We start from the raw sequence: 27,248 nt of genomic DNA, 5'->3' as shown, positions 1-27,248 counted from the left end.
TAATTTGTGTGGGGTTTTTTTTAAGACAGTACATGTATTATCAGGATATTACATGACTATTAATTAATATATTTTCACAAAATTACATTAAAGCAAGAATCGTTGCTATTATCCCCACTTTACAGATTAACACTTTAAATACAGAGAATAAATTAAAAATACTAAAATTTTAACTATTTTGATAACTATGGTCTGATTTTTCCAGCCTAGTGTTATATGTTTAACCACAATCCACACTGACTTCAGTTGCGGCAGGATCCACTCAACACTTCAGTAACTGAAATTTAGAAGTATGATACCAGAAAATCTTCTTCCAATTTCTGAGTGATAAGTGATATGAATCATATATGTTTGGATAATATGTTTAAAATAGTTATTTAACATAGATCAGATCCACCTCCTGCTATTACAGAAATGTTTATTAATGACAATGTTTTAAAGTAGCAGCAGTAGGCAGTTAGTATGTCAGAAGCCAGCAACAATGCTGCAGGCAAGCAGTGCCTGTAGTCCTCATCTACGTAAAAAGCCCTACCAAAACTCATAGTCTTTTGTGCTGCAAAGGCAGTGAAATATGAATAAAGGCGGCTGATACTCAAGAATTTACTATGTCTAAGCTATACATAGCATGAAAAGAAGGAAAGCATTTGAGGCAAATTATTTAACATTCTGAAGATGGATTTTTATTTTACAACTCTGAAAAATCTTGTTGAAGACTCAATACTTACTGAGACAGTGAAGGAATATTGATAAGTCTCTATACAATTTCCTTCTTAAACTACAGTTTGGTAATTTTTAATCTGTTCTTTAAACTGAACTCACTTCAGAGTCCAGGATGAAGCATACATAACATCCTCTAGGATGAGGAACTGACATATTAACTGAAGAATCACACACAAGGCAATAAATAAAAAATGTCTGAAGATCTGGAGGGTAAGCAAATGCTTGAAGAATGTCAGACTGAAAACCACAGTCACTGTCAGCTGAGTGAAAATTCTGGGCTTAAGCAGAAATGTCTACAGAGTGCTCATAAAATATTGCAGTCTTGCATCAAGGACCACTGGGATAAAATGCTTTTTTCTCTCAGCCAGTTTCTGAGAGGGAATCTGTCCTGGAACTTCATGAGGCTTAGCTGATACAGGTGCAATGATACAGGAGTGCTGTCATCTAGGAATGACAATGTATCACAAAATGTGATAAACTTCTGTGAAGCCATTCCAGTGACCTGAAGTAGATTTACATTTACAGATTTAATTGACTTTTCCAAGTGACATAGCATCCACGTTCTTTCAAGGTCTCTTAAACACCAGTGTTTTTTGCAAGGCAACACACTGAACATTTTCAGCTCGCTTGTAATCACAGTGTCCGTTTGTCACTTGCAATTGAAGACCAACAGGGTAATAACCGCCTGGCTAAATCACACATCACAACTCAACTGATGTGTGGACAGCAGCACAGATAAACACCAATTTTGCATTTGCAGGACCATGTTCTTCCTTTCACAATGCATATTCTCTTAAGAGCTGGAACATTTAAAGTGAGATTTTTTTAAAGCTGTATGAGGCACTCTGTCCAAGGGAAGCTCAATTAAATAATAATTTCCAATTCCAAATTAAAATTCTTTGAAACTGGATGTCCAAAGCCCCCAGATGATTTTGTAAATCTGTCTTGCAGTGAATTATATGTCATTTTCTCTAGGAATTTATTTTAGCAAAGGACTTAACTTCCCAGCAATATCTTTGGTCAATAGTCCAAAAACATATACAAAAAAGATACTTATAACTATCCACTGAAACTCTGCCCTATGTTTGAAATTATAAATAAATAAAAATCCTTCTTTGAAATCCCATGTTGCCTTTGTTTAGCTTATATGATAGATTGTTTTGTTGACAGATAAAAAGTCACAGCTTAGTTCACTGCTTCCTTTTAACTTTCCCTTTTGGATACTTACTTGTCATCATCACCATACTACCAGGGGATCTTATGTCCTTTGTGATGCTATTCTTGAAATATCCAGTGAGGCAGAGATTTACTGTGATTCTTACTAGGAGGCTGTGCCACCACACAGAGGGAGCTGGACAGACAAGGGCAAGCATAGGTTAGGGGCTGACCTACAGGCTGACCTGGAAAGCAGCTCTGAAGACAGACACCTGGGAGTCCTGGTGGGCAACAAGCTGACCATGAGGCAGCAATGTGCCCTTGTGGCCAAGGTGGCCAATGGCATCCTGGGGTGCATTAAAAAGAGCATGGCCAGCAGGTCGAGGGAGGTCATCCTCCCCCTCTACTCTGTGCTGGTGAGGCACATCTGGAGTCCTGTGTCCAGTTCTGGGCTCCCCAGTTCAAGAAGGACAAGGAACTGCTGGAGAGAGTCCAGCGGAGGGCTACCAACATGATCAAGGGACTGGAGCACCTCTCTTATGAGGAAAGGCTGAGAGACCCGGGTCTGTTTAGCCTGGAGAAGAGAAGACTGAGAGGGGGTCTCATCAATGCTTATAAATATCTAAAGGGCAGGTGTCAAGAGGGTGGGGCCAAACTCTTTTCAGTTGTGCCTGGGCACAAACTGGAACACAGGAAATTCCATCTTAACATGAGGAAAAACTTCTGTACTTTGAGGGTGACAGAGTACTGGAACAGGCTGCCCAGAGAGACTGTGGAGTCTTCTTCTCTGGAGATATTAAAAAAATGCCTGGACACGTTCCTGTGCAACCTGCTCTGGGTGACCCTGCTCTGGCAGGGGGTTGGACTAGATGATGTCCGAAGGTCCCTTCCAACCCCTACCATTCTGTGATTCTGTGATTCTCACTTTATAGATAAGAAATCAGATGCTGTCTTAAGTGATTAGGTAAGGTCACACAAGAAAACTACACATACCTCTTCTGATTACTAAAGCAGTTCCTTAATTAATGGACCATCCATTCCATATGTTATTTTTCACTTTAAAATGTACAGTATAAAACCAGAGAACAATACTCAACCAAACAACAAAAAAAGGTCAAGCTGCCATTCTTTTTCTTTTGCAGTTTATCTTTAAATCTAATATGTAAACAGTATGAAAACAGCAAGGTAAATTTGCAAAGGCCTGTTCCCTTTTCAGTGACATAATTGTGAATGTCTGCATCTTCAAAAAATTAAGTATCTGACTAAATAACCTGCTATTTACAATACAGATGTTCTTACTGATGGTTCAACATTTATAAATGAACCTGTTCATATTGCTCTTGATTCAAAGTACTGTATAAACCCCATTGTGTGACTTTCCTGCTGTATTTACTACAGCAAATCACCATCTAAAAGTTTAGGAACCACAGAAGAAACAATTATAAAGACTCTGATTAACTTCTTCATACAATTTCCTTCTCATTTCTAATCAGCTACTGGAAAATGTAGAGACAAAACCAAACCAATCAATAGCCTTTTCTTTTAACTAAAAATAGAGAGGAAATAGGAACAGTTGTTTCACAGGTGCAATGCTTAAAAATAAGATGAAATGAATGGTGACGAATTAAGCTTCTTGCAATAGCAGATGAGGTTACAAGAGCAGAATAAAGGTAAAAGAGAGATCTATGGTGGGTTTAATAATATATATCTCTCTATATATAGTTCTACTGCAGCTAATTACAAATTAGCCAAGTAACCACTTGCTGTATTTACTCTTGAATGACTAACAAAAAGTTTTTAAAAAAAGCCTGTAAATGTTACAGAGGCAATGGGAACTTGCAAAGTAGCAAGTCAACTACTCTGCTTCCCAAATCACCATGCATCCAGCTGCTGTGCCAAGTACTGTAGTGCACTTTCATTCTTTCCGCCACTACTTTTTAAAAAAATCATCCCCCTCTTCTTTGTTCTGCCTTTGTGCTAGCTTGCTTGGGTAGGAATGTGCTTGCATGGTTATAAACTATTGAGGGAATACAAAGCCAAGAAGCAGATTCTGCAGCTATCTTTCACAGCAATTTCCAGGTTTCATCTCTTAGAGAGTGAGTTTCCTAGCCTGGGCTCAGCAAGTTCCGCTTTCTGCACTCACAGATCTTCCCTATTTGTAATAAACTGCATAGTTTTGGTGGAACCCAGCTGCACCAGGAAGTCAAGTTCAAACACTTCAAAACAATGAGCAATCATTAAAAAAAAAAAGTATTACAGCATGGAATATGTTTTCCTTATATTTTTGGCATCCATTTTAGTGATTTTGCCATACTACATACCTTTCAAAGACAAAAGGGATTACTTCCCTAGGGCTGCAAGAAATTTTAACTGATGCTTCCTCTCCTAGTTTCACTGTCCTATACAGATACTCACTAGATTAAGGAAGAGATCATTTAATATCTAGGCATTAGTGCAGTCAGGAAATTTATTATTTAGATTAAAATTATGCTAGTGCCTCTATAATATTCAGAGATCTTAAAAGAATATCCCTCTGCTGTAATGCTGTATCTCTTTTCTACTAAGATTTAGTAAAAAGCCTTAAACCACAAGACAGAAAAATACAACATTAGACAAATAGCTTATAAGTAAGCTTGCACGCTAGAGGCAATATTAAGCATTCCTCTGAAAGCTTCTAGCACTTCTAAAAAGTGAAGAAAATTTGTATCCACAAATGAAATCTAGTTGTGACAAAACTACAGTTTGCAAAATTTTGTGCACTGGCATAGCTGGAGAAGAAGGGGAGGGTTGTGGGAGGGCAGTAATTCATTTCAGTAGGGTCTTCATTATGAGGAAGCCTGCTGGCTCAGTCACAGCTGCCATGGTATCAATAGCCTTTTTGGGATCTTGTATTTTTCCTACTTTCATCATGTTGCTTTCCCTCATTAAGATTCAAATCCAATTGTTTATGCTGCTGCTCACTGTTACTCTTCTTTCATGCTGATTATTTCCATTGAATCTCATGTAAAACGTACAGAAGTTTAGAGAAAAATGCAGGCACTGACAGTGAAGCGGAAAAGCAAAACAGTTGTTTGTTCCTAAAACATAGCCATAAGGATTGCATATCTCTCTCCAGTCCCCCAATTTTATTATTAGTTGCAGCTAGTGCCATAATAATTGATGAATTGAGCCTAGTAATTAGACAGACCACTTCTTCGCTACTGCAAAACATGTTTTGTGTACACACAAAGGTGTAATTTCTCATTCCTCAAAAATCAGTCTCATTAGAAACTTGACACTTACAAGACAAATCCTTTACAGAACTCTATTTTTGTAACTGTGATATTACTTCCTCACTTTAAATTCACAACAGAAGGCCCACTCCCTTCAGTGCCACACATCTGAGGGTTATGACAGATTCTCTTTGTTCCTTTCACCACACTCTCAATCCATCTATTAGGTCCTGCAATTTACTTTTCCCTATGAAAAACTAAATGAACCTCCAGTATGCTTGAAAACAACTTCCTTTTCCCCCACCCCTCAGTTTCAGTTTGTCTGTAGTAATACTCCAAATGCTGCTTGCAAGGTGGACATAATACTTTTACTGTTTTTTTCCCCGACTGCTCACAGTTCTGCTCATAGGTCTTAAGTCCCCAAAACAATGATCACTACTATGCTCTGAGCTCAGCCCTGATCTTCTATTTCACTATCAAGAGAAAGTTTCCAGAGGTTAGACAGCCAGTGCATGGATGGTACAGGAAAGGCGTGAGCTCTGTGAAAATCATCTCCCTAAATGGCATTTTGCATGAATAAATGTGAGATGCCTGGTGCGTGATAAAATGATCTAAAACATTCTTAGTATTCCTTTCTCTACTTAATTTATGTTGACATTAGGCACCAAAATTAACACACACAACCTTTACATTGCTAATCAAGTCCAAACACAGAACAAGCAAATGTTAACAACAGACAGCAATTATCACCTCTGTCTCTCACTATTTACATCATGTAAATGATCCATAAGCCAAACCTTTTAGGAGCAATGTGTCTGCAGATGTTGGTGTGAAAACATCCTAAATACGCTGCTAACTGAGTAAAGGTCAGTATGTCTACACATAGAGTATAATCCAGTATTGCAATACTGGTAACTGATTTTTTTTCTTAATAAGGGACATAATTTTAAACACTATTTGGATAGACTATTTACATATTTTCATGCCACCACAACACCAGATTGACATGCAGCTTCTTGAAGAAGTGTGGGATATTCTTCCCTCTGGTTTTCCATTTATTTGTACATAAAGAAGAGCATAGGAATAAAAATTGTGACCTGCAACTCAAGGAAATTTTAAATTTAATAATTTTGCACTGAATTGCAGGTGGAGTAGGACATACCATTTCAGGATCAAAAATTCTCATTCTTGAGTACACCTGTGTAAATCTAAGGGCTATTCCACCCGCTACGCTTCAAGTGCCTTGCTCCAGGTCTGCTAAACAGAGAGCAGGTTGCAGAGAGAAATATTCATTGGAGAAGTATTAATCTGGAGATCTTTGGCAAAACGGGAAAAAACAGAGTCCAAGTCCTGTGCTTACCTTGAACTTGCACTAGAATGATGACACATGGTCAAAACGTACATTATAATAAATTATCTTCAAAGAAAGAGACATTATATTACAAGTCCTAATTTGATGCTAAATAGTATATGTAACCACAAAGTACAATTTAATGGAAATCATTAATAGTTATAAAATACCTGAGTAACGGATCTTGAATCCTTTCTTGCTGGTTGCATGATCAGTTGACCAGCGAAGATACAGCTGATTCATTTTGCTTGTAAAATTCAGTTGTCCAGTATGATTTCCACTTAAAGCAACCAGTAAAGGGCTTTGCCCAGAAGAACCTTTGGAGATGAATAAAGAAACTATTGAAGCTTTTAAGTACTACCAGTTTAAGTAATCCGTTCCATATTTTAACTCATCGGTGAATGTGAATATACAAGGAAAGAATAAGAAATAACGTGGCACATCATTGCCAGTGAAATAATTAACAGAACTCTATTTAAACTATCCATTCCAGTTTTAGGTTTTCACTAGAGGACACAATAAAACAATCTTGGTACAAACAAACTAAAATATAAAACAATGAGTATTTTTGCCACGAACACTGAAAAAATAGTGAATTTTTGTTTTTTAAATTAATTTCTTTTTGGGACAATTACTTTGAATGAAGTTATGTTTCTGCTCCTTGTCCTTTTATATCTATTATTTATTTAAGCTCTTTTCCAACTAGTGAGTGGTAGCTAATCTATATATTCTTTGATATTGTACAGCTTGTATAATTTTAACCACCACCATAGTACATAGTGAACACTTTAGCTAAAAAATGCTCTGTCACATATAAGATCATCACAGTTTCACTGTGGAATACACTTATGTACAAGTGCTATGAATTTATAATACATACTTCACTAGGACTCAGTTCTGTTAAAACATAGTGTGTTTATTATAGTATCATTTTAGTGTAAAAAAAGAAACAAACACTTGTAAATACAGGATGTTGATAAAACGTGTTGTGGCACTAGACCGATATCTTCACTACAACAAAATCCTTGCAGCACAAATAGTGATTTGGGGGCTAGTTATATAATAAAACAACATATATGCAAGAAGAAAAATAATCCATATATCAAGCCAATCTCCAACTGAAAGCTTTCTAAAACATGAAATGGCATCTTCTTCCTCCATATTATGTTTTCTCCAGCTGAACTCCTTCCTTTCACATGCTCACTACGCCTTTTGCTCCACATTTTTCAAGTTTAGGAAAGCCATGTTCAACCAACATTATCTTGGCCACAGCAGTTATTTCAAATAAAGAGGCTGCTTCATTCATTTTTGCTGAGTTTGAGCAGCTGCAGCCTGATCAGCTCTTCTTCTGTTGCATGAGAACACAAAAATAAAACTGAATTCAAAGGACACCTAAAAATTGAATATAATCGTTGCTAGCCTTCTCCCCCTCCAGTCCAATAAAAAATAAGTATATTTTCTGATCGGGACATTTCAGGTACCAAAGGGAGGCTAGAGAAGACACAGCAAACCATAAAGATTAAGACAACCTCCCAGTTCTTAGGAACTGCAGTTCAGTCACCATAATGACAACACTACAACTAAATAAGCATTACTAAATAAATTCTAACTAATAAATACATATACAAAATAAGAACAAATAAGCATAGCTTTAGGTGCAGGTTGCCCAGCATGCCCTCATCAAAATGCTTTGTGGCTTGTTTGTTTTTCATATTAGGGAGTTAGCATTTGATGATTACAGTGTATGATAACTGATAAGGAATGCTAAGGTCAATTCCTACTTTTGCTTGAAAAAATGCTTTAGAACATGACAATTCATTTAGTTTCTCTGTGCTTCACCCTGGGCTTTGTAAAGTCTGTTTAATACACTTTATTTGTTACAGTTTGGAATGTGTATGTTCTTTCAAAATTCTCAAATAAAGGGTCTCAAAGAGTACAATTACAAATAAAGATCTAGTACATACAAAGAGATGAGAATCTTTCCTTGTTACTGATCATGAATTAGTTTGCAGCACCACATGCCATACTGCATTTTTTAGCCATTGGGAGATCAGAGGAATGGTTCAATATTTTTTAGTTTGCTTTGTTTTTCCTGAAGTTGAGTTTCAGTTTCTGTACCTTAACTAGCAGGCAGCTCTTCAGATGATGTTCAGAAAAGTCTGCAGCATGACGTAGGTGTTCTTGAGTCTGATTTTTTTATTATTATTTCAGAGTTTGTCTATATAAGGAAATAAACACTCAGCTTCTGGTGTGCTGACCTGTCATATGATGCTTTCCGGAATATTAGGTAAAAGTTGCCATTTCTGTCTATTTTCAATGACAGAATTTTGTTGGTTTATTTCAGGGGAAAAAAAATAATCAAAGAATATTTGCTGTATTAAATGAATGCTATTCAGTGTAAGTAGCCTGAATACAGTGTTTTGAAGTTCAAAAGCCTTTAATAGTTATATTCATGGTACATTTTATGGCTTCTCTGGTTTAGAATACAGATGGCATTTCCCAAGAGTCTGACTGATAAGTGGGAATGGCTAATGGGCTTATTGTTCTCAGCTGACCAGGCTGGCCTCATTGACTGAATGCCAATACTGATCATCATCCAGCTGCTTAAGCACCGTAATTTACAGTGTAGTCACTATTTTGTTTTGATTCCCAAGCTGCCTTATTAAGTAATCAGAGACCTGTGCCTTAGCAAATAATATTTCTCTAAAAGTTGTCTTGCCAATCTTTATATAGTTTCTGCATAAAGTTTGGTGACGTATCTTTACCTGGTATAGATAGATCAGTGCAGTTCTAGTAACTTACATAAAGGCATGCTGTTTTAGACTACACAAAGTCCCAGGATATGACATGTATTTATTGCAAAATGCAGGAATACAGGGAAATATCTAAGCTGGCTCTGAACGAGCAAGTCCGAGTTCTATCTATCAGTGGAAACAGTATAGCCATATCAGCACTGCCTTCTGCCCCAACAAACTCGTCATGCTGAGATGTAGAACTAATTAGCTTAGCAAAGCACATTGCTAATGTGGCCACAGGGACACAAGCAAGTATCTCTGCAAGGCACTGCAATGTGCCATATTAAATATCAACTTGTTGAGAGCTAGCTCAGGAATCTCTACATGGCACTGTATTGAGAGGTTATAAATATGCCATTATCTTTCTCATTTAGGTTTGCTGGTAGGTGGTAGAAAAAATGACTTCAGTAGAGCTGCACTAGAGATGAATTTGTAAGAATGTGATTTCATGTCATGAAATGACAATGCTTAAAAATGTAGTAACTGCCATAATTCGTCTCTCAGATCTATTATTGATAATCTGGTTTCATTAAATTTAAATGTATAAGAAAGAAAACAAAAATCTTCATCGGGAACATTAAGCAGTTTCAACAGAATTTTTCAAAAGAAAACAAGCAAAATGATCAGACCACTAGAAAAGTTCCAGGCACACTACGTATTGTCTTGATGTTAAATACAAAAAGAGTGGAGTAAAAGACAATGTTAATTTTTCAGACTATTTTCTCCACTAACCTGCCAAGGACCAACATACACATTAAAAAGAAAAAAAAAACGCTAATGAACTGTCTTTTTTTCAAAAGAATGAAAAATATTGTGGGTTTTTTCCAGAATGCTGCTATCAAAAATTGAGAATATTTTAGAAATTTTAGACATTAAAAATCTACTTCTTAAGAAAAATACTTAGAGAAAGATACCTCAAACATATGACTTTTTAATATTTTTCTTATTATGAAACTCCCACAGTGAATATTAATCAGTTCTATCATAGTTATCATACATTCTTGGTTAATGAGGGAAGATATGATAATAGTCTCCAAGTGAATAAAAATATATTAAAGAACAATCAGGGACTAGATATTCTCATCAACCAATGATAACAGAACAAGTGATAATAAGATCACAATTCAGTAAAAAATAAGAATAGCGTGTTAATTAAATAGGGCCCTTTGAGATGTTGCTGCTGTGAGTAACGCTCTAGAAACTGAGGTTTTGTCATTTCTTTACTCTTTGTCCCAAAACAGATGGTCAAATTCTTTAACTGGGGTATATATTCAACCACAGTACAGCACTGGTTCTGCTATGCTATGGAGAAAGTAGACTGGGTATGCGGACTCAAATTTGAGCATTTAGCCTCAAATAATTTTATTAAATCGGACAAATGAAATTATACCACCAAAATATTTCCTCACCAGAAATGATCCATTACAAAACAGCACATTAAATTCTCCTTTCAGACACCTTCATATATTTCCCAGGAAACAGAAAAGGGTATGACTTTCATAGGAATGCTGCATCTGCTACTGCTTCTCCTCTAACAAGACCTAAGAAAATTTAAAAGCTTCTTTGTCCTGAATGCATCTATAAAAATTTTCATTGGCTAACAGATTTAGACTTAAGGCAAAAGTAATAGAAATACTGGACTATTGTTTCAGACGTATCAATACTTTATGAAACCAACAGTTGGAAATCAAGCCCCATTTGACCTGATACGTTTTCTTTTGTGGTTAGATAGAATTTAAATCTCTCTTACCATCAAATACCTCCAGCTCATCAAACTGCTTTTCACTTTGAAACATTTCTACGAAGATGGAGATGTTATATCCTGGCTCAACCTTTATAGTCCAAGAACAGGTCTGAGAGTTGGGATAGGTGCCTGGGTAACCTGGACTAAGGATCACTCCTGATGATTCTGTACGGATTTCATTCGCCGGACATTGTGCTAAAAAGGGCACGATAAGAACAACAACAAGAATAGCAATGAAATAAGGTGTTTCCTTCCCATGAAAAAAACCCAGTATTATTTTTCAGAGATACGTATGCTTCAGGTTAAGTTTCCACATGAAAGCATGCTAAAATTGTATTCTAGATGGAAGGGAAATAAAGTTCCCTTTAGCACAAACACAAACAGGACCACCTTTATAAATGTTGCATTTAGGAAACAGAATATTAATTGGAGTAAAACATTCATCCAGAAATACGTCACACTCCAAAAGGTTTACTGTGAAGAGATTCACATATGCTAGCGTTATCGTTCACATAGGTGAGGTAAAAGTCCCTGTAAAACTTTTTATTTGGAAACCTAATAGCTGTCTTCTATTTGAGTTCTTAAAAAACCCACCCACCTTTAAGACTAAAGTCTGTTACAGGAACATGAAAACATACTGGAGCTTCTAGGCACACCAGATCATTTGAAAACATACGCGTTTTGCACAGACAAAGGGTATATTTTGGATACATAATACTCCAAGTCATCCAAGTAAGACCTTCTCAGGAACCACTTCCCCTGTTATTTAAACTCTGAGCCCCTAACATTTTACAGTTTCACCTGATATTCACAGGTGTTTATCATCTCTGCATATGACATGGAGTATACTATACTAAAATGTTATAAATTTTATATCCTAAATACTGGTTGGTTTTGATTAAGAAATTATTTTTTTGGTCACTGTTTTTGTTTAACATTTTGCCTCTCACACAGGACTGTTTTTTTCATGCCTGTTTGCTGTTGAAGTCTGATACATTTTGTCCACAGTTTCATAATATATGTGCATTTTAACGATGGTTTTTGTGCAAGATTCATAAATCTATCTTGACAGAAATACATTCCTGGAAACTGACTGTCACAGTACCCAAGTACTTGCATAAATTAAAGGTTATAGGAAAGGCAAAAAACATAAAACAATGATCAGGTGGAAAAATGTTACAAGGGAAAAAACACTAACTATCAGAAACGAACATTAAAAACTGGACCATTTCCCTTAGTTGGCCTTTTACAAACTTGGAGGTGAAATTTAGGTTCAGTTGTAGCCAAGAAGAATTTTGCTGTAAACTTCTGGAAAACGGTGTCAGGACTTTAATTGTCCTCAGAGAGAAATTAAGAATACCGGTAGAGGAAGAAATTATATGTTATAAAAGATGTCCAGTCTTTACCTTCCGTCCATGCACTGGGGACAAATCTGCATCTGAACCCTCCACCAAAAGCAACAGTGCAAAAAAAATAGGAATTTTATCAATTAATTCACATATAAATTGTTCTTCACTTTCCTACATAGTGCATTGACCTTTACCTTTGAGAAGCTGGCTTATTCCTGTCCTTTCTCTAACCTAGATACAGTTTTCCAGACTTGCGTGTGGAAGGTAAGAGAAAGTGTACATGCCTGAGTCGGACAATACAACATTCCATTCACTGTCCCAGATTCCAGATAATACATTAAGTGAGAAAGATATGAGTTTCAAACTTAACTTACAAACTCATTTTCTGAGGACTACCAATTTCTTACTGGCACCAAAGTTCAGAAAAAAGAAAATAAAAATCAAAACAATTCTCTTCTGACTGTTCAAGACATCCCTAGATCTGACTTACAGGTTGAGCCCCCAGCATGATTTCTCTTCAGTTGTGATTTTTTTTATACTATAGCATAAATTATAAATCACTTACCTAAAAGCCATTCTGATTATTTAGGGATATAAGATGGGGGGGAAAGCATGAAAAAGTAAAAACTACTTATTACTCATAACCTTTTCTTCTTAAGTTTGCTCTCATAGACTGGAGAATATGTAGCATTATCATGCCAGCAAATGCAGGAAGAAACATTAGGTTTTTGAAAGCCTCTCTTCCTCTCCTCCCCCTCATCTTGTTTAGGTAAAAAAATTTCTTCAGTCAGAGAGAAAAATGTCAGCTTGTGAAAAGGAGGGATGTAATATGCAAGTGAGGATATACCATCAAGCAGGGAGAACAAGGTGTGGGCTGGGGAAAAAATGGCAAGCAAACAATTTTTCTTTGGCACGTGTCCCTTTCTGCTATCATTTGTCAGCACTGGCTCTAGCAGACTGTGTGTCTAAGAGGTAAAGCCATTTTTCGTAGAAAACATCCAAGGAGAGGGAAAGCCTATGGGATAATGGTATATAAAGTAGTTAGAATCCTTTTGACAGTTTTAATTCAGGGGTTGTCTCTTGAGATAGAAACACCTGCAGCAAAATTACACCCAGAAACTTCCCAAGAACTTCTGTGTAAGAATGCAGCATTGCACATATTTAATGACAGTAGCTTCTCTTTCTCATTACATTAAAATGAAACAGACTGTTACTTTGACTTCCTATATTCTTCAGAATAGGAGAAGAACAACTTGAGAAAAATACAGTCAACAAATGCTCTGACGCCTGAACCTGCAGCAAGTACAAGTAAATCCGCAAATTATCATAGAACAAAACTGGGCAGAAGAATCATACTGCAAGATAAATAATAACTATTTTCCCTTAGTTAAATACATGAGGCTTATCCCTGAGTAGAAGTTTGACTAGCTACATGGCATTTCCTGTCAGACATGCAGTAAAAGTGCTCATCAGTTATGAAAAGTAGCTGACATGACACAGCTCCACAACCTGCTTTACCCTTTATCATCCTTTGCTTATGCTACAAGACTATTTTTGAGAAAAGAAGATGTCTTTTCCTGATCAAGTATTGGCTTCATTAGAATTCTTGTTATAATGTTGAAGTCCACTACAGCAACTTGTGGGTTAAGAGCTAGTCTTCAAAGTAGTAAATTACAAATATACTGGAGAAATCAGTAACGCTGTCAGACTTTTCACAGCAAGTGAGACACAATGATTCTCTTTAACACTGGAAAACTGTGACTTCTCTGCATAAACTATGCTTTAAGAAATGGCTACAAACAGCTAATCATGACAAAAAAGCAGTTGCAAAGAACAGGACATTTGGAAGGAAGATATGGGACTGTGGCAAGTACCTCTGGAGCAGTTTTTAGTAAATGCCATATCTGAAAACTTACAGAGGAGATGGTAAGGTTACAACTCAATTTTTTTGCTTCTCCTCAGCATCTTAGGGAGTTATGGAAGTGACCATTGGTCAAATTACTCATGAAACAAACTATTTACTGGTCATTCAGATTTGGGGCCTGCAAACAAAATCTGGATGTTACACAGGTAACAGCCCAGACAAAACCAAAGCCAGGTGATCTCATAAAATGGAAAGCGCGACTGTACATTCTTCCAGAAAAGTTTACAGTTGGCTTAATCTAAAAGGTTATCATCACGGCTCTTTGTATGGCTGTTCTTTCAGCTAAATTCCCACAGGTATCATTTCCAAAAAGGTGCACTATAAGTATCTTCTTAAGAACAGGCTGCATGAACTTGTGTTTACTTACTGCTGTAGATGAAGTTTTTGGAATCTGGGATGGAGGATTTTCAAGTAAGAATAAGATTCAAAATTACAGTTTGAAAAACCTGAGATCATTTTAGAGTGATACACAGATCATTGTCACAAAGCGTTGAGATATTCTTCACTAACTCAAAAAATCACTGCAAGTATATGAAAGAAATGGAGCCAGAGAAGTAAACGCAGTGAAAAAATAGAGAAAATTCACCAATCTGGAGAAGTGAAAATTGCTAGTTTCCTTTCGGAAAGAGAAGTGTCATAGAATAGGAAGAAAGACAATCACACTCAAGAAATCACAGGTACCTTGACTGTGAGCATCTCAGAAACCTCTGAAAATGCTCCAGATGAGAACTGGCCATTGTAAAAATGGTCTGCAAAAAGAAAAAGAGACAGGACTAGGAAATTGCAGGGAGGAAAAAAAAAAAAAAAAGAAGATAAAAACCCACAGAAAATTATTTTTCTGGCTTTTTCTTTCACCTGCTTTGCTTTTAGATCATCTATTTTTTTTCTTGTAAAGGACATCAGAGACAAAAAGAGAAGCAGAAAAAAAGGGAAGAAGATAGCTTGTTTGCTAGGCTTGAAAAAATAACAACAAAAAATCATTTTTTCAAAAGCAGCTCAAAGTTATCAATAACCGAGAAAGACTGCTGCTAGCTTCCTCATTACTCACAGCTGATTCTTAAGAAGGGACCGGAAACTAATTTATTTACCACAGGGAAAAATGTGCCTTTTGCAGATGTTTCCTCATGCCCTTCTCTCATAATTGAGGAAAAGTATGAAGTTGTTTTGTAATTAAGAACATTTCTTTGGTGGGTGAATATTAAAAATCAACAGCTTAAAGGTCAGAGAGTTTCCTTGAACAAATCATCACACGTACGCAAAGTAAGAAACAGATCAATGTAGGATTGCTGTAAGAATTCTTTCCTTCATATATTCTATTGCATTTCCTTAGTGAACTTCAAAACTTTGCTAATAGAACAATTTCCAAAGGGAGGAAAAACTGTTTGTGTGGAAAAAAATGCTCCTCTCTAATACAAATCAGCACAAATAGTAATGCAAAGGGTGAAAGAAGACATGGAATACTCTTCTGTGGTACTGAGACAAAAATAGCGTCCTGTCAGGTGTCCTTCAGCATATTCTTAGGACAGAAAATTCATGTAAAAATGAAACTCTTATATCTTTCTAAACTTTAAATAGCTCAGTACCTCTCCTGTGCTAGAGCAGAAGTGTCCAAATCTCTTTACACATAGCAAGCTCTTCCTATGGCCAAGATTCACTTCCTATGTCTAAGAGTCATTGGACCAGAGGTCCCTTCCAACCTTAACCATTCACAGGAGACATACCGCAGGGATTTATGAGAGGAACAGTTCTGGAGTAGTTCAGGGACATGGGAAGGCAGACAGCGTATTGCTCCTCTGCAGTTTGTAAGGCTGGCTACACCATGGTGATACGTGGCAAATCAGCAACGTTCATCTTGCCAGTCTTTGCTGTCTCTCTTTCTCCACCATAATCAATTACCCACCAACTTCCCCCCAGTGTACCTTAGCTTACTTAATCTCTAGGGTGGCAGCTAGGCTTGAACATTTTACAAGAAAAATTGACCTACTGGAACAGAGAGACCGCTTCACCTTGCTCTATAAAAAAAAAAAAAAAGAGCACATCCATTTTCTAATACCATTAATAACTAATATTTATCAATTGAATAAACTCCACAGTGCTATTTTCTTGGTATCATACACACAGCAGGTGAAAACAAAAATCTGCAATTTGGACCCTTTTGTTCTATAATATTAGCTATCACCGTTAGCATGGTATTTCAAAACAGAATATTCCTAAATACGAAGTCACACAAATGGCTTCAGTTGAGGCACTGTTAATACTGTTTCTTTTATTTGTCAATCAATTAACACATTAACATTACATTCTTCAGTGTTTATTTGATGCCTTCTGGACTCTCCTCTGTCACCTAAGTTATGGGGTGATTCAACTCCCTGCACATTTAAAAGTTTAGGAATTTATATGAAGTTTACCAATTGAGAAAATCTGAGCTGCAAAACACAGAACTAGACACCTGAGCCCCAGAAAACATTTAAGTATATTTTATTTATAAGTATATCTCATGAATTTAAAAGTAGCTATTGTAAAATGGTCTGGAATAACAGGAATAAATATTAAAAAAAAACTCCTTTAGGCATATTTGAGGACATAAGCTATTTTACATTCATTTTTAATCATTTGTTGCACATGTAAATTTCAAGTACTGTTATTTGTTAGAAGTTTGCATAAATTCATACATACAGGCAATGCTTACAGAAGAACAACGGCAAATAACAAAGATCTTCATGTTACACAGTAACATGTAATTGAGCGCAGTGGGGCTGTGTCATGAAAAAAAGAATTCTGTGGGATAGCATAACACTTGCATCATATCCTAGTTTCAAGAAAGAGATTACCTAACCTGGCTTTTGGAGAAATCTGTTTCGGTTGTTTTGTGGAAGGCTTGACTAAGGTTTTTGATTTAACTGTAATACTACTTCTGTTGTCTCCATCTTTGATTTCTCTTTTTATTCATAAATATCATCACCACACTAAGACAGTATTATCACACCACCTCTCTACTTTAAGTGTTTTAAGCACCCAGATCTCTACCTTACACTGAATTCCAATTAGCTGTTTTACTAGTACGTCAATTTCTGTGACAAATACCAGGGTATTTCTTGCTGTTGCAATGCTCTTCCTGCTTCAATTTACATCCCTATGTTTCCCTAACAGCAATCAAAAAAGGAAAGAAATTTGTAGCAAGAGGATATAAGGACAGGATGAGAGCAGAGATTCCAAGTGTGTAAACACAATCACAAATGGTCAGCTACTGGTAAACATAAGTTCATGCACAATAAGACCATGTTCTGTAGGGTGTCTAGGGCTCTGCACATTAGACAATACCTGGTGATTTATCATCAAGAATTATGAGAAAGTCTGTCCTCAGACAGATCAGAAAGGAAGGTAAAGAGAGCTGTAAGAAAAGTATGGTCTGGTACGATTACAGCTGCTCTGGAGGTCATTCATTCAGAAAGATGTAGAAGTGGTCACTGAGACCGATTTTTCTTGCCTGTCAGATATGTCATCAGACTTGTGTATAGTATCCTAGAAATATAAATATATTTCTTGCCTACTACAACATAGTGGCACAGCTCAGGAGAATGAAAAATTTTTCTGGCGTCTTTAAATAATGTGAATCTGATCCAAATAAGGACAACGTAACCAATTATAAACTACAGGTAAAATGCAGAACAATTAAAAGGCAGTCCAAAAATTAGTTTGAAATATGATATGCACTATAAGAAGGCAGTCCAAAAATTAGTTTGAAATACGATATGCAGATTACATAGCAAGTAGCAATTTTTGCCAGTCTATCTGGATCAGATAGTATTGTATAAATGCAGTTCTATACCGCATCACCTCAAAAGAAATTGGGAAAGCTATTGAGAAGGATGACAAGAATGATTAAAGGTATGAAGTATCTTCTGGTCTATAGAATCATGACATAAATATGGTGAATAGAGAACAATTCGTTCCTGTTTCTTCCCCCATGAGAACTAGAAGACATGAAGTGAAAACAGCAGTTGCCAAGTTCAAAGTAAAGAAACAGAGAAACCTCTTCACATACTACATAAATAAATTGTGCAACTTCTTGCATAAAACTTCTAGATTTAAAGCATTTACGTGGGTTCAAGATGGGACTGAATAAAACCATTGATGAAATAGCCCTACAAGTTTCAAAATACAAAGAATATTGCTAGCTCATGAGTGGGTTAACTACAGTTGGGTGGAGTCCTTAATTAACCGCATGCTTGCAATGATCTTTTGTTCTTCACTAGAAAATCATTCTTGGCCAGAGACAGAACATTTGGTATATGGTCTGGTATATGGGATTTTTTGTTTGATCCAGAAATACATATTTCTCCCATTCGGATACTTAGGTTTTGAATGTAACATGTAATTTCATATATTTATCTAAGAGTAAACACCATAAAGACGGTAATTAAAATCACAACTTTTAAATGCTCTACCCATATTTCATATGATCTAGAAGAAATACTGATAAACATAAACTAGAGTGTTATCATAAAATAGAAATTCAATTAAACATTTATCTCCGTGTAGTAATAATCCATGCAGACAGACAGAGGTACTGGAGAGGCCGGAATAAAACTAAAACCAAGTAATTCTATTTTCCAGAAAGAAAAATTAAATTTATTTAAAGGTACAACTTGTCTGAAGAATGGAAATCAGTTGCATCCCAAGTTATCTAAAGAAAGTCCTCTCTTACGTCTGTCCAAAATAACTGCCGGAATCTTTACTCTAATGCTTCTAATTCCATTGTCTTCTGTCTATGAATCACTCTAATGGCTTTATTTTTTTTGGTATCAGATTATTTCATTTGATGTCTTCCTTATAGCAAAGTTCTGCTGTATTCATATTAAAACAATATAAGACTGAAAGACATTAACAGGTGGTAATCTACTCCTCAACTGGAACTGTGTTATTTAATTCTTTTCATGAAAAAAATAATAGTAAAGATGTTGGGAACAACTTATAAAATAGTAAAAATCTTATAACGAGAATATATAGGGTAATATTGAAAAACTATAAATAACAAATACGAGAAAGGGGAGGAAATCACAAAATCTACAAAGTCTGTGAGGGAGTACAGACTCACTAGTATTCATCTACAGTGTCTCAAAGGATTGCAAAGAAGTAACTTTTGCTACCATCAAAGAAAGCAACTAGTTTCCACAGCATCTGAAAGAACTGTTGGAAATAAACTACTCCCCCGTGCTTAACAGATAGCTAATCATAATCAAAAACTCCGAATATCTCTGCAATTTTTACAAGAATTGATTGGTTTATTTTAGGCTTTCATTTTTTATTTCCACTCTAATTGATACAGTCAAGAGTTAAGTTACTGCTGTTACTGTTAAAATTGAAAGCTGGATTTGCTGTACAATCATCTTATTAAAATACAATAATTGGGAAAAAATCAAACATCAGTAAGTATTGAGTTATCTGATCAAGAAATATACAGAAATACACACTTTTCTCATTATTTTTGCATATTTTATGGTGAGAGTCCTGAAATGAATACTGAATCTTTTCCACCTAAAACAGGGACATGGAGTCCCTGTGTCTCAATCTATGATGGATCCCAGGTTATTGTATGCACATCAAAGGGGTGGAGTAAAAACTTTACAGGGGGATGGATAGTCATATGGAGAAATTACTTACAGATGCATCAAATATATTATGGCATCAAGACACTAATGCACTCTGTACTATGAATCCTTTATTAACTTTTAAATCATGGAAACAGAGATCGAGGGTAACAGGAAGGAAAGTACGCGTACAGCTATTAATCAAATGTGACAATAATTACTGTTCTTCCAGTGTTACCTGTTGTGCATGTGGATGTAGCTACCTCATGATATAGAAGACTTTCAATCCATAATTACATATTATAGATCAAAGCTACTCCTTTTTAATATGTTATGAACATGAGAACTTCTGAACACTTTTTGACCTCCTTAAAATTTTAATGATGGTGTCTCATCAGTAACTTTTTTCCCCAAAAACATTTGAGGTACTTCAGGAAAAAAATCTAGAGATGCTTTCTCAATCTCTTTTTTAACATTTCAAAATCTTTTTGCCACCTGCTATTTAAAAAACTATACCAAACTAAAGAAAAAATAACGAACAGCATCTGTTGAAAAACATAATTTGGAGGACTGAGTACAAATCTCCAAGATATACTTGTTTTCCATGACGATGAGCAAATTGTATGTGAATGCACACCTAAATGTTACTCATATTAAACTTTTAAATTCCTTGTTTGAAATACTGTAATTATAAACATAGCAAGAATAACTTCCATGAATTTAAATTTGCCACATATTATTTGAGAATGCATTTTTCATGTGACTGTCATAAAACGTCACCATCTTTGTGAAAGTAGAGAGAATAATTTTTTATTTTATTTTGAAAGTTTAATTTAAATACATATTTTTAAAACCCTTCAGGGGTGAAAAGAAATAATTGGTTTGATATGAAATAATGTTAAATAATTTACAATGAAATTTAGAAATCAGTGTTTCATTAATGGTGTAGTTAAATAAAGCCTCTTGTCTTTTGATTCTAAAGAATTGAACGTCTGTGCAAAAGTTGTAGGGATCAATTTAAAAACGTGTGCACTTCTTAGATATTGAAGAAATAAATGGAAACTTTTGTTTTAAACATTAATGAAAATGCAGTGTCCAAAAATTTGATGCTTAATGTATAGGAAGATAAAAATAATGATATACAGACCATGCAAGCATATATTTACCTTCACAAAATGGAGAGGATCCTTCAAACTGCAACTGTGCATTCAGTTTGCAGGTTAATATATCTTGTCCAACAAGGGTGAAACCAGGATGGCACTTGTACTTCACAAAATCTCCTGAAAAAGTGATTGACAAAAATGTTAAACCAAAAAAAAACCTCAAACAGAAGTATACCAAGATGAAAGAAGGTGGAAGATGAAATGTATTAATAGTTTAGTTTAATTAGAATTCAAGTGAAAACATAAGAAAGAAAAGGAGATACTATTTTTTCACCTATTTCAAAGTCATCATCTTCTGTAAACAAATCTGCATTTGGAACTGTGGGTGGAGGCTGACACTTCTTCAACTGATAAGCTGCAAATTTAAGTGAAAAATGATTAAATACTGCTGTGTTAACAATTATTTTACAGAAAATTAATTTCCTATTCACATTTCCCAAATTACCAAAGCTGCACTGAACTTCATGGTTGCTCAGTTACAACATTTTACAAGTTAAATGTGATGACATTACATAATATCTAAAAAAAAAAAATTTAAATCAGTATACATAGTATACTACATTGCCTAGAAAATTATAGATCCGTTGTAGGATTGGATGCAGTTGTGATGTTTATGAGGACATTTTTGAAGCTACAATGCTGCTGTTTCATGTGGCTGCCTTTGCATCATGTGATAGGGCTAATGGTTTACATTTCCTGGAAAATCTGAAATTACCTGTCACATACCTGGCATGTCATACTCATTGTTAATTTAAGCATATGTGGAGTTAAACTTTCTCAGGATACAGGTATACATATTTACTTTAAGAAAAAACAGTAATAATAATAACAACAACAACAACTATTAGTATTATTATTATTACTACTATTATTAGTATTATTGTTACTTTATAAGTTACACAAAAAAAAACCCAACACAATGCCTTTAAAAAAAATCTCTTCTCTGCTCTTCAAATCTGCTTCAATAAATTGTGAGCAATCTCACAAGGAAGGTGACCGGTACAATGACCAACATGTTTCTAAAAAGGAGCAGAATGCCTAGAACAGCTGAAGAAGCCATTTCTGGATAAGAAAATCCAAAACAGAGATTTAAGACTGTGATCAGAGTGCACATACTATAGAAAAACTCTCCTCTGCATGGAACTAAATCACAGTCAGGAATACAAATTCTCCTGGTAACTTGATAGTCCGATCCACTTGATGTTTTTGAGAAGTTAAAGAAACACAAAATATTGGGAGTCAGCCCTTATCTTCCACATAAGCTTGTATAACCCATCACTGTAAAGCAATTGTATAAGGAGAAAAAACAAAGAGGGAGAGTTTTTCATCAATGGAGAGTTTCAGGTTTTTTCATCCATAGAGAGCTTCCAAGGACAGGATGGAGAAAGTATATATGTTTTCCTGTGTATTTATGTATTTGTATGCTGTTTCTAATATATATATGCAAACACATATATGTAATTATTACTATATATACCTAATAGCACCAGTTTTTTTGGAGAACACCTGAGAAAAAAAGCTTTGTAACCTGCTTAGACACTTGTAAAAGCAAGTGCTTAAGTAATTGACACGAAGCAGGTTTCCAGCAATCACATTTTCCAAGACTTAAAATTGTACTTCTATGCATGTCCAGTAAGGCCCTTGAATTCACTTCACTAAGGTATCTCCCAAAGTTTGCTGGCTCAAAAAATGTGTATCTCTTCAATTTGGTCTCCAAGAAGCCTGGTTTGCAGGGTTTTCTCAGCAGTAGCCTATGTCACTGCTTTGAATTCAATTAAGAGCATGGACAATGTTCACGTTGTACATGACTTCCACCCATGAGACATTATGGAAAATATTATTATGCAAAATAAAGAAACAGTGCAGAGAAAAAGCAGCAGATTCATTCTTTTTTCCCCTAGCTAGACTAATGCACTGCACATTGTGACAGAGCAGTTATCTTAACTTTTTATCACCTAAAGTCCTCAACCCTGCAATAGTGACTACAGGCTTATGTACCTTCAGCTTAAGGCTGGAAAATGCTCTCACTGATCATCCTCTGTACTCTGCTTCTCAGGCACTATCTTGTTACGTGGGAACTCTATGTTCCCCGCATGACGACTAAAGCCAGGTACTTTAGTTTTTGCTTCTCGGGCAAGTGCTTTAGCTTACCAAGCATCACGGCCTTCTTTTAGGAGAAAATCACAGACAAGAAAAACACTCTGAGGACTAGTTTCGTAAAGACTTCCCCACACAAATAGATACCTTCAGGTACTCTCTTTAAGTGGCATGAATTTATTTAAGATCACTCAGTACATCATAAAGTTAAGAAATATTTTTAAAATTCACTGATTCATAGTGGTAACTAGATGTTAATGAGGTAAAGCAAACTGACCATGAAAATTGAGGACAAAGAATCCTCCAGTTGAAAAATCACTGTGAAATTTGAGGAGGACTTGATTGGTGGAACTGTAAGCTGTTTCCAGAGCTGTGTTCCCACTGAAAACTCCCAGCTGAGGCGAATTATGGTCCGGACCATCCCTATGAAAGGAAATGTAAAAAAATCAACTGAAGAAACACTTTACTTACTTAAGATTTAAATTAACAGTCTCTTTTCTCTCAAGAGCTGGTTATATTTTTGTAAAAAATGTTTTTTCTAATGATTTAAAAATTAGTTTATTTTCTTTTTATTTCTAGCAACACAGAATACTCTTTCCAACTTCAAAACCTAATACTTTTTGAGAGACCAGGAGTACTTTATAATAGCTTTTACATTTTCACGGGCAAGAAATTTATTGGCTAAATGAAATTTTCTCTGCCTGTTCCTGCCAAAAATTCTCATGCATGCATCAGTTGAAAAAAAATAAATCTAGAAAACCCTTGTAATCTTATCATATTTCTAACACTTTTGACCAAGATCCCACAAGTCCTTATTCATGACTAACACAAACAGAGGTGTGGAAGTTGCAAGTTACTCTTGCCATTTAAATTCATTCCAAAGACTCAACGGTATCTCCTAAGGAGAAAAAAAAAAAAAAAAAAAAGAGGTGGGGGGAGCAGTAGGACAGACACCCAAGGAGAAATATACTCCAGTAACATCAGGCTACTTTCATTTTCAGTATCACCACATAGAACATTCAGGCCTGAACAGCAGAATACAAAAATAAACAAACCCCCCTGCTTTTATCACTGAAGAATTTTTTGAGCTCTGCAACTGTTATTTCTGGTCTTTTTATATGTTATATGTAATGATTCTAAACTGAATAAAGAAGCTTTTGTGATATGTATTTGAGAAGGCTGGAGACTATCTAGAAGCTCTCTGAAAGCTGTGAGCTTTTGACTTTTCACTGTCTTTAAATCAGAGCAATAGTTGTTCACCTCAGTCGTATTGTTAAAAAGCCAAACATTTTTGTCTGTCTCAGACCTATCAAGATATTCTGTTCATAAAAAGAAAAATCCACTATATGGACAAATTCTAGTTCGAGTTTTAAAAGAATGCATGCCATGTATATATATTGTACATACAGCTCATATTTTTTAAAATGTAATGTAAATTAATTATTTTTCTCTTGTACAGTTTTTCAGGATTATTCAGGCTGCCAGTTTCTACTGTGGTATTAGTGACAACCAGAAAAAATAAACTATAGGTGACATGGCATAAAAATGTATTTTCTTCTTCCTACTGCCTTGAAAACAAGAGTGAAAGTAGTACGTATTGAATAGGAACTTGATAATTTACCTAGGCTTTCACTTTAAAAGTCTGATTCTCAGGGGGTGAAAAAGCAAAAAAAAAAAAGCTTTGATATTAAGATTTGACTTTTCATACAGAAGCGAATGGCATATACATGAATGACTTAAAGTTACACTAAACAGCCTCCTCACAGCAAGTTCAGGAGCTGATACTGCAGAAGATAACTCTAAGGAAAGCATGCTTGTAATTCGCAGGCAATTGGGAACTGAGAGAAATAAACTGTAAAACAGTATTGAAAAATATAACAATTCAGGAATTTGGCACATACTTAGGCAAAAAAAGAGAAGTCATTCATACAAGTAGATCTTTACCAGTGAAGGCTTTTAACTGAACATGCCAGAGAGAACAACCTATGATGCATTTTAGACTTGGATTTATAGGTAATGCCAATACCAGAGGTAGCCAAATGGTAGTTCATAAACAGTTATGTGTCTCCACAAACTGACTGGATTTTCCCTGTATTATATGGACTTTGGTGTTGCTGTCTGGAAAAAACTCACCTCAGACAGCAGTAGGTACAGAAATACTGGATTAGCTGGCAGACGGGAGCAGGTGACTCACACAGGAAAGTTACATCCTATATTTCTGTCCTTTTGCCAAGTCACTTTGCATATTATGTGGAGTAAGGACCAGGGTTAGCCATAGAGGAGAATGTATGTAACAACTACATCATTATCTATGCCTACTCCCTGGTGCAGTAAATTCTTCTGCAAGAATTTAGACGGCCCTGAGGCCTCTTCCTCCAGCTGAGGATAAAAAGCTAAGATGGGTTTGGGGGGAAAGAAATACAAGTTCAGAGGAGGGAAACATACAATATGAAACCTAAAGACACAGAGGTACAAGGGCTGAAATCCTGGCTTGAGAAACACAGAGAGTATGTCTATCAGCCATATTAAGATATTAAGAAAATTTAAGAAAATCCTAATTAATGCCTGAATTAGTTAATGCCTGAAGAGGTTAAAAAGTTTTGCCACAACTAACATATTGCCTCATCTGTTCATGGAACATATAATTCAATGTCACGCAGACTATTACATCACTTTGACCTCACATGGCCTCACTTAGAGAGCTCAAAAAAGATATGATTGATAAGTGAGTTTGAGTTTCAAAGTACTTTTGGAACAATATTCTTAAAGAGTTCATTTGGTGATATACAATATTATTTTTTTCATCAAATCGTATAACTTGTTTTATGCTGTTCTTCAGCACATATGACAACCTAAAGAGCAATACTAAGCAAAAGCTGTAGCTTGGGACAGTGAGATCTGAAAACCAATCAGAAAAAAAAAAAATCACTTTTCTTTTGCGTACCAAACTGCAATGTAGTCATTCACAGGTTCAGTTTGGAGTAAAGTAAAGTTGATATAAATCCCATGGCCAGGAGGTACAATAATTAACCAAGTACAGTCCTTGGAATTTGGGTATTCATCTGGAAATCCTGGGGAATAAACTGTACCATTCTGAGCAGTTACATTATAGCCACAAGGAGCTGAAAAGAAAACAAATGAAAAATCAGTAGGAGAAACATGCTTTTTCATGTTACAAAGGGAATGCCAAAATGCTTCCAAATTCTAAAAGCTTCACAGGACAAGACAACTTAGGTTTTAAAGACAGCATTTCTATGATTCTATGATATTTCTAAGAAAGAATTTATCCCGATATAGTTCAGATTTTATTTCTTAAAATCAATCAAAATCTACTAGGAATAATTTATACAGAATTCTTGAAAATAAGTTAGCACACTTTTTTAAAAAGGGGCAGATTTTCCTTGCATTGAAGATTAAGAAACAAATAAACAAGCACAAAGCTTGCATTTTCCATACCGCTGAACCCTAAATGAACTGGAACACAATTCTGGGGAAAAAAAAAAAAAAAAAGAAAGGAAGAAAGGTCAATTATTCTTTCATTACCCCAAATACCATTACACTTTATTTCTGACACTTTTTAGCCATCCTTAATGGCATTTCAATTGCATTTTGTATGCTAATTATTCTTATGACAAGTAAAATGAAGATAGAGACGCAAATTAGCGTACGCTTGCTGAATAAAATCTGTAGGCAAATCAACGACACAAAAAGGTGGTTGATATAACGCAAGGGTAGCAAATATGCAATAATGTGCTCTCTTTTGAGGCTCAGTTTGGGGAAACTGACTGATTATGGATGCAAGCATGGATCTGAGTAGACATATGGCCGTTGGTGCAAACTAAGGAGTCTCACTCATTACAGTGACACCTTAATCTCATCTGTGGGCACTCAGTCTAGTTCTGGAACTTTTCTCATTCGGCCTTACCATAAAGCTAATGTTATTATTGTTATGGTTTCTATGACAGTCATGCAGACCCTCTTTTTCACCTCTCAACAAGTGATGGAAAAGGGAAAAAGGAAAAAAGGGAAAAAGGGGAAAAAGAAGAAGGAGAAGGAAGAGGAAAAGGGGAAGAAGGACTGAGAAATGCAGAAGAATGTCACAGTTTCCGTATGGTTTAAAGCTGCTATACCATTGGGGTAGAAGGAT

The 27,248-nt window shown here is 35.6% G+C and overlaps 1 protein-coding gene across 1 annotated transcript in view; it reads right to left on the bottom strand.

The window, feature by feature from the left end:
* CSMD1 (CUB and Sushi multiple domains 1) overlaps window positions 1-27,248 on the bottom strand; it is a 1,197,588-nt gene that overhangs the window by 100,540 nt on the left and 1,069,800 nt on the right. The window contains exons 43-48 of the mRNA XM_074581652.1: window positions 26,046-26,223; window positions 23,379-23,524; window positions 21,279-21,359; window positions 21,008-21,121; window positions 10,984-11,172; window positions 6,609-6,755 (exon numbers count right to left, since the gene is read on the bottom strand). Coding sequence (XP_074437753.1) covers window positions 6,609-6,755; window positions 10,984-11,172; window positions 21,008-21,121; window positions 21,279-21,359; window positions 23,379-23,524; window positions 26,046-26,223 — 855 coding nt within the window. The remainder of the gene's footprint in view (window positions 1-6,608; window positions 6,756-10,983; window positions 11,173-21,007; window positions 21,122-21,278; window positions 21,360-23,378; window positions 23,525-26,045; window positions 26,224-27,248) is intronic.

This window comes from Larus michahellis, chromosome 3 (genome assembly GCF_964199755.1).
Source record: "Larus michahellis chromosome 3, bLarMic1.1, whole genome shotgun sequence".
Taxonomy (NCBI): domain Eukaryota; kingdom Metazoa; phylum Chordata; class Aves; order Charadriiformes; family Laridae; genus Larus; species Larus michahellis.
This window is presented reverse-complemented; position numbering and strand designations above follow the sequence as displayed.